Raw genomic sequence first — 8,701 nt, 5'->3', positions numbered from 1 at the left:
TTGGTACACCGCCCATGAATAATAGCTAGATGACAGCTATCCTTATCTACTCTAGTTCGTGGCTCAGTTAGTATGCCACCTTAGTTAGTTGAGTTTGGTTTGAGACCCATATATAGGGTTATTCTATTTCTATGTACTTGAGTTCTTTTTGGCTTACACAACTAAGAAGAGGAAAACTATTTTCAGCCTCCACCTGTGTGTGTATTCCCCCATTGTGCAAGCAAGAAAGCTACAAGTGAGATTCCTTCCTTCTCTCCCACAATCTTGACAATTTGCTGCTCCGAGAAATGGAACCTAATCCTAAGGTTTTTTTAAAAATTATGGTAGATCTCCAAGAGTTTATATCATTGGTCCCATTTGAATTTGTCCAAATTGTTAGCGAGACCCCTTCTCCATACAAAATCCCATGACTCGAGTTTCCTGCAAGTACTACAAGATCTGCAAAAATAGCTTACCAATGGGGCTCACAAGGTCTCTATATAAACGAACTTGTAATGATAACTACAAAAGAAACATTTAGTCAGATATGAATAAGCTATATCAAGGACGCAACCAAGCACATGTACCAAAAGACATCCACCATTACATGTGAGGAATGCTAGGACTACTTGGACCTTGGGTTCATGGGGTATGAGATCGGCTTGCAAGCAATCATGCAAAATGTGATCAATAACTCAACCACACCTCTAGTTTGAGATGAAAATGCATGTGGGTTATCTAAAATACCTCTAGTCCAAAGAAAAAGTGAAGAAGTTCAAGATTTTTCATCTCAAACCCAATGCTTAATGTTTCTATAGTGTGTGCAATTTGCTCACGACTTCCACTAATGATCAAATCATCAACATTAAAAATTACATATTGTTGTCAATGTGTCAAACTATCTGAAATAGAGATTGGAATAATAATCAAATGTTGGAAGCCATGGTCAAGAAAGAAGCGAGCTATGCGTTGATGCCGAGCTCTAGGTGCTTGCTTCACGCTATACACGCCCTTCCAAAAGCGTTGAGCATGATCCTTTGATCCTAGGATACAAATAGTGGTGGTTACTCCACATAAATCTCCTCTTGAAGGTCCCCATTGAGGATTGCAGACTTAAAGACATGTTGATAAACAGGACACCTACAATGAGCTGCCAATGCCAAAATCAGCCTAATGGTAAATACGCAAGTTGTCTCAAACCCCTAGTAGCCTAGGTTGGATATGGAAGGAAAATAGGAAGTTATTGCTTATCATGCAGAGAGAGTTGACTAGGTCTAGGATAAATAAGATTTCAAATGCAATAATTAGAGATGGAAAGAAAATATAAAGTTATTTTCATTACCCTTTGTATAAATAACTTATGTTAATACAAAATTCTTAGTATATACAGTGTTCCCCTAATTCAAATCGGGGTGTATTATAATACACAATAAATTGAATGATAACAAGAGAAGAAGGGGTAATACACCCCGATCAGAAACTAAATGAATCATGCCCCTACAATGAGGCATGTTGGCATCTACAAGGGAGCCTTCCATCTTGTTATGGAGGTTTTGGAGAGGCTCTTGTAGCCTTAGAGGAGAGTGGCGAGAAGAAGTTGAATGCCCAATGTTATCACTATGTTAAGAAGGGCCATTTGCGAAAGGACTGCAAGGAGTTAGCCACCTCATGGAAGAAGAAGCCGATGCAAATCCTCCTACGAGTCATCCTCTTTTTCAAACTTCGACTACGATCCTCTAGCCACGGAGAAGTCCAAGGCACAGAAGGGATCTACTTCTTGAGACCGAGAAAACGGCTTGACTGCCCCTTTCGCTGCTACTTTCTAGTCCAGTTAATGCAGTCATCCCTCACGACTCTCCCGTGCCACAAAGGGAGTGTGAGATGGGGCAGCAAAGCCTTTGCACAAGTTCCAAAGAGAGATGTCCATGATGCATCAATCGAAGCCTGGCAAGTTCAAACCCTAGAGATAGGATTGACATCCACGTTCATGATGAGCTAGTTCTTTGATAGAGAGCAAGCTTGGCTCCTAGTCGTAAGCTCACATGAGGAGACACTTCATAGTCTGGCCAAAGGCACAGAATCCATGGTTATATATGTTCAAAGGCATTTTGGTCAAGATGGTCTTGTATGCTATTGTGAGACAATGATGACGAACACAGAGATATACTATGGTTCTTTTCTATTTTCAAGAGCTGGTATGATCGACATCCATATTAGGTTTTCTTTGAGGAACCTTAGTAATGGCTTGATCATCCATTACTTGGATATCCATGGTTTTACTCTAGTGGTTCTATGTTGTATTGACTATGATGACTCATTATCATTGTCTCACTATATTATATCAGATCACCCATAATCTGAGAGAGAGTCTTAGTAAGATTGTCAACTCGTGTCAATCTATGCATGTCTAATGGTGTGGGTACATTTGTTGATTTTTAGGGATTTTATAGTATTTATATAAAAGCTCTCTCATCTTTCAGTATCACAGCATTCTAAAAGTTCGCAATACAATTACATGATGAGAATACACTGCATCAAAATTTCAAGATTATGTTGCTGAAAAATGATCTCATCCATTTTTTGTTTTGCATGCAATAGTCAGGCTCTTCTCTTGTTCTCCTTTGCTTCAAATTTAAGCTTTACCGCCTCATATAAGCTTGTAGAGAATAGCCTTAAAGAAGTGACAATGGAGATGTAGCTCATAAAGAGCTTATAGAGAATAGTCTTCAAGAAGTGATAATTGAGATGCAAGCTCACAGAGAGGCTACAAATTCTCTAGAGTTGCCAATGCTACCATCTCAATCCTCTCCAAGAACATATTCTTTCCGCATCCACCTTTATGCAGCATTGCCAATAATAAATATATCAAGTAGATGACAGAGTAGGCATATTGAAAAAAGCAAAGAAATAACAAATAACATAACCCCAAAGTCACAAATCCTTGAGATACAAACTATGCGCTGTGAATCCATTTAATTGAATCAAGCTAAACAATAGATTGAGGCTATGAACCACATGTTTACATCCTAGGGAGAAGAAATGCGAGATCAAAGAGTAAACATGGATCCATAGGCAATACCAACCAATCAAAAGCATTGGGAAAAATAAACCATGTCAAAAGTGGTGTAGTAATGGAAGCATAGACAAATATTGAAATAAACTACTGGATACAAAATAGAATAGAAAGAAAACAAAAGAACGTTGCAAAAGAAGTGAACTTAGCAATCTGCTTGGAAAATGGAATCCATATATCAAGCACGAGACTGTCATATACAATAGTGAGTCACTAGCTATGTGGGCATTGGCATTGGCTTCTCTCTCCAATGGAAGACCACCTGAATAATGATGAAGTGGTAGAGCAATGAAAGCATAGACAAATACTAAAATAAACTACTAAACACAAGACACAATAGAAAGAAAATAGAACAACACTGCAAAAGAAGAGAACTTAAAGATGTGATCGAAAAATAGAATCCATCTACCAAACATGAGACACTTGCGCACAATAGTGAGTCACTAGTTGTATGGACACTGTCACCGACTTCTCTCTCCAACGAAAGACTACTTGAAAGGCTTAATGCACCGTGTAATAAGTTCGATCTACATACGATCTCTGGCAAAAATAATGTATCATAGTTAGTTGTTAATCTTTTCAAATTACAAAATATTCATATGCAAAGTTATCAGCATAGGCTGTTTTTCAACATCACACATGTGACACTACCAAATCTAAACTAGGCACATATCCTTCCCCCTTCATATGCAAATTCAGAGCCTCCAACATTGCTGCTGTATCATTGCTCAAGCCATTGCCTATGATAAACTCTTGCAGTACTTTGTTCACTTCTATTGATGCACTTGCAAGCACTTTCTTTGCCCTTGCACTTTTTCTCATTTCTTCCATTTTAACAGCTTCACTCCATCTTCCTTCACTTGCATACATATCCGCCATAAGCATATATGCAGCAACATCTTCTTCATTTACAAACACAAGCTGCTGAAAGCATCTAAGTCCTACTTCCAACTCCCCATGAATTTTACAGGCTGTAAGGAGAGCCCTGAGAACCTCTTTGGTTGGAAGACATTGCATCACTTTGGCAAATTTCTCTGCCTCATAAACATGTCCGGATCGTGCAAGAATATCAACCATACATGCATAGTGATCAAGAGTAGGCTCAATTTTATGCTCTTTAATCATCATATTGAAATACTCCTGTCCCTTCGAGACCAAGCTTGCTTGGCTGCATGCTGCAAGAAGACAGAGAAAAGTGACATCGTTGGGTTTTACACCTTGCTCTTTCATATTTTCAAAACATTGAATAGCCATGCCGCTGCTATGGTTCTCACCATAGCCATTTATCATGGCAGTCCAAGACACAATACTTTTACTAGGTAACTTGTGAAACACATCATGTGCTTCCATTAGGGAGCCACATTTTCCATACATATCTATCAATGTATTCGCAACAGGAAGGCCCCTCTCCAGTCCTCTTTTGGTTGTCTCAGCATGTATCTCTCTACCTGTTTCTAAAGCTCCAATGCTTCCACATGCTTTCAAGCTGCAAGTAAATGTGACAGCAACTGGATGCACATTCTCTAGCTGCATTTTTTCAAAACAATTCAAAGCCTCCTCACCAAACCCGTGCTCAGTATATCCTGCAATAATTGCAGTCCACAAGACCACATCTCGAACAGGAAGTTTTAGGAGCACATCCTGTGCTTCTGCGAGCGAGCCGCACTTGGCATACAAATCTACTATTGCACTCCCAATAAAGAGGTCCTTCTCAAAACCCTGCTTGGTGATATCAGAATAAAGTTTGTGGCCTCTTTCCAAGGCCTTTAAGCTGCTACAAGCCTTCAGCATTGAAGTATACGTGACATCGGCTGGGAGTACTCCGTCCGATCTCATCTGCTCAAAACAGTCCAGAGCTTCCTCGCCAAGCTCATGATCAGCATATCCTGCAATCATAGCATTCCAAGAGACGCCATCCCGAACCTGCAGACTCCGGAAAATGCACTGAGCATCTGGGAGGCAACCACAGTCGCTGTACATGTCTACCAAAGTGTTGCCAATGAAAGGGTCACCTTCCAGGCCCTTCTTGACAACGTCAGCGTGTACGGCGTGTCCTGTTTCGATATTGACAAGCGCAGAACAGCCTTTGAGGAGGGAGACGAAGGTGTAACTGTTCAGCTGGACATGTTCCTGCTGCATTCGATGGCAGAGGTGGAAAGCGAGGTGCAGATCGCCGGATTGCGCGAAACCAGAGATGAGGGAGCTCCAGCAGTGCTCGTTACGGGAGGTCAGCCTGCGGAAGACATGGACGGCATCTGGCAAACAGCCACACTCGACCAGGGCAGGCACCAGGTAGTTGCCAAGGACTCGGTGATCTTCGAGCTTGTGGTGGCAGAGGTAGGCGTGGATCCGTTTGGCCTGCGGCAGGCTCTTGGTTTGTCTGCAGTCGTGCAGTAGAGCGACTAGGCCGTCCAGAAATTTGCCAGGGAGTAAGACCATTAGCCACACGCCACCTTCGATTACTTTTACCAGACTTGCAGACTTGCAGCATATAGTCGGGGAGCGGCTCCCCAGCAGCAGCGGCAGCGTTTAAGGGTTGGGTGGGTTGTACGAAAACCAGACTCGATGCCTAGGGACGAACACCGCGGTGGATTTCAAGCTTTTTAAAAAAGCATAAGGTTAATCCCCGCCAGCAGCTTTTTGAACAATCATTAAGGTCTCAACATTTGTGTTGTGTTACATGAGACACTTTATGATCAAGTTACCTAGTAGTCATTCCGGCATCTATGTGGGGTTGCACGAGAAACCACATTCAGTTCTTAGCGAGCAACAGACCAATGGATTTCAAACTCTACCCTACACGACACTGTGATAGTATCCAATAAACTGCCAAAAATCGTATCACATTAAAAAAAACATACATCCAAGTTTATTATGAGACTGATCCCCACCAACCTTTAGAGCAATCGTTAAGGTTTCAAGATGTGTTTTATGTGAGAGGCTGGAATTGATCAATTGGATTTCAGTGTGTCACATGAGAGGCTGCTTTCAATTTCTGAAGATGGACTAGCGGGTTTCTTACTTGCTCTTATGATATAGAGCACTTTATGGGATCGGGACCAGTTAGAGTTTTTTTTCGTGATGTCATGTCATTCCTGGCAATGTATTTCGTACCCTCACATTTCTGGCAATTTATTTGGTACCCTCACATCACCACATACGAGTAGAGCTAGAAATCAACCAATTCATCCTAAGGAATCAAACTTGGCGTCTCATGCTACACATACGCATGCCTTATCAATTGCCCTAAATGATGCTAGGTGGAACCAATGAGTTCCTTGCTTGCTCTTCTAGTATGGAGCATTCTATGGGTTTCAAGCCGTGTTGCAAGAGAGCCTAAGTTTGACTCCTAGTAGTGGACTTCTTCCTTTTCTCAAATGGAACATTACAAGGGCCACTATAATAATATGCAAGTAACATAAGCTAGTATTGAGTAATAATTTAGATCATCCTGAGAAATAAGAACCTAGCTCAGTGAGAACATATAATCTACTTGATCCATTCTCCTTACATTATCTTTTTTAAACCATCCAAGATTAAACTTTGTAACTGTGTCACAAGAGACATCGACCATGTATGAGCACCAAGATTATGTGAGCAAGACAACTCGTGCATGTACCAAGTCAATAGTTCATTAGATGATTATAGAATACATGGTTATAGACCTTTAGGGTAATAGATTACACTAAGATTATGTGAGCAAGACAACTCCTGCATTTACCAAGTCAATAGTGCACTAGATGATTATAGAATACCCGGATATAGACCTTTAGGGTTCCAAGGTTCACAAAAAATGGAACAAGTCTATGGTTGGGTGTGTCATATATATGGTTAGTTGTCATGTTAGGTGTCTAGTGTGTTGTTATTAGGGGGCAAGTGCAACCCAAAATAAAGGATCTCAATACTTGGTCTAAAATTAGGTATCGCTAGCTGGAACATTTGACAAGCACACTATTCAAAGTAGTGTGGTATCTTAAGACATCCATGGCTATAGCAAAAGCTCAAACTCATGTGTCTAGGCTTTCATGGCACTCAAAAGTAGTCTCTAAATTTCTCTTTGTTAAATTCTGTGAGATTGCAAGAGTCGCATCATCACAAGCTTTCTAGCTATCTCCTCATCTTTATTATTAGAGCATCCAATCACCATCTCTGGCTTCTTGCTTGCCATGTCCATCGCCATATCCTTCTAGAATCAGAATTGTTCTACTTTGTTAAAACATAATCAAGAACAAAAATAGTTAAGTAATCCATAATTTAATTGGCATATTAATATAATTAGTTAAACTGGCTAAATTTATGCATATATTGAAAATAGTCATCTTTGCATAGGGTTGAATAAGAATGGAAGAAGGAGGTAAGTTAAAATAAAGAAATAAGACAAGAACATCACATTGCATATGATTCTTTCCCCAAAGGTTTGTGTCTCTAGCTCCGTACATTGACTCTTATTGATTTTGATTGGGAAACCATACATTAATAATATGATTAATCGACAAAGCAGAGTAAGGCCAAAGATTTGCAAATTGCAATAAGCTTTGAACTTCCGATCGAGTAAATCCTTTGCAAAAATATCTACAACATTCTCCTATGTTGGGACATAGAGCAAGGTAATCTCTCTCTGTAGAGAGTTGTTCCTTACATAATGATAATGCACCTTAATGTGCTTAGTGTGAGCATGGAACATTGGGTTCCATGCAACTACCAATACCCATTAAAGATGGTAGTATTGGTGTTCAACACCTAATTTAGCAAAAAGATGTCTAAGCTAAAAACACTCAACCATAGCTATAAAAGCTACCATGAACTAAGCTTCACAACTAGAAGTGGCCATGGTAGGTTGCTTTTTGATCAACCCCTATATGCATGAGTTCCAAGCCTAAAGAAAAAACCACTTGTAAATACATGAGTGTCATAGCAACCAATCAAACCAAAATCCAAAAACACATATACATTTGGCAAGGATGATTCCCCCTTGAGGTAAATATAGCCCAAGGTTTTGAGGAACACTCAAATAGTGAACTTTATTGCATACCAATGCTTTGTGCCTTGGATGTGCATAAAACTTCTCATCAATTATACTAAAAATTGAATATTAGGTATTGTAATGGACACATAAATCAAGCAAATTAGAACCTACTAAGAGAGAAGGATATCAAAGAAGTCTTGCAAGCAATATCTAGGTTCACATTTAAATTTTTCATTTGCTCTAATATTAGGTGTAATATGCCTATCTAAGAAATCTCAATGGCATATATTTTTGGTAGTCCATCAAGAGATAATCAAGATAACTTCCATTTGAAACTCTTTTGGAATAACCAAATATTTGTAACCTCAAACTATTTGAGTCCACCTAGCAAGGAAAGCTCTTGCTCAACCCCACAAGGATTGACCTAAAACAAGTTAAGCAATGATTCTAACCTTGCAGATTGCACCAGTTATGCTAGCCAAAATTATTGGCTAGTGATCTCATGGCTCCAAAATGCTGTTTGAATGCTATTGCTACCTAGGCCATTGTTTCCATTCTTATTGTTCTAGATGCAGCTAACACAGGTGGATATAAAATCAAGTAGAAAAATGCCAAATATGGCTCATCTAGCAACTAAATTTCTACACCTCAAAACCAAGTTATTGTAGTCTAGGCTTCTTGAG

The 8,701-nt window shown here is 39.8% G+C and overlaps 1 protein-coding gene across 1 annotated transcript; it reads right to left on the bottom strand.

Moving 5' to 3' along the window:
• Positions 1-3,604: 3,604 nt before the first annotated feature.
• Positions 3,605-5,703, bottom strand: LOC148034924 (pentatricopeptide repeat-containing protein DOT4, chloroplastic-like). The gene has a single exon (XM_087680594.1). It carries the CDS (start codon positions 5,489-5,491, stop codon positions 3,686-3,688), a length of 1,806 nt encoding a protein of 601 aa, XP_087536720.1. The 5' UTR covers positions 5,492-5,703; the 3' UTR covers positions 3,605-3,685.
• Between the last annotated feature and the right edge of the window lie 2,998 nt (positions 5,704-8,701).

Source organism: Lygodium microphyllum, chromosome 6, assembly GCF_053477565.2.
Source record: "Lygodium microphyllum isolate KBCC chromosome 6, Lygodium_microphyllum_v1.1.10, whole genome shotgun sequence".
NCBI classification, from domain to species: Eukaryota; Viridiplantae; Streptophyta; class Polypodiopsida; order Schizaeales; family Lygodiaceae; genus Lygodium; species Lygodium microphyllum.
The sequence above is the reverse complement of the archived record's forward strand: the minus strand, read 5'-3'. Positions and strand labels throughout refer to the sequence as shown.

Coding starts and splice junctions, on each gene's coding strand:
- LOC148034924 (XM_087680594.1), bottom strand. CDS start 5,491: ATGGTCTTACTCCCTGGCAAATTTCTGGACGGCCTAGTCGCTCTACTG.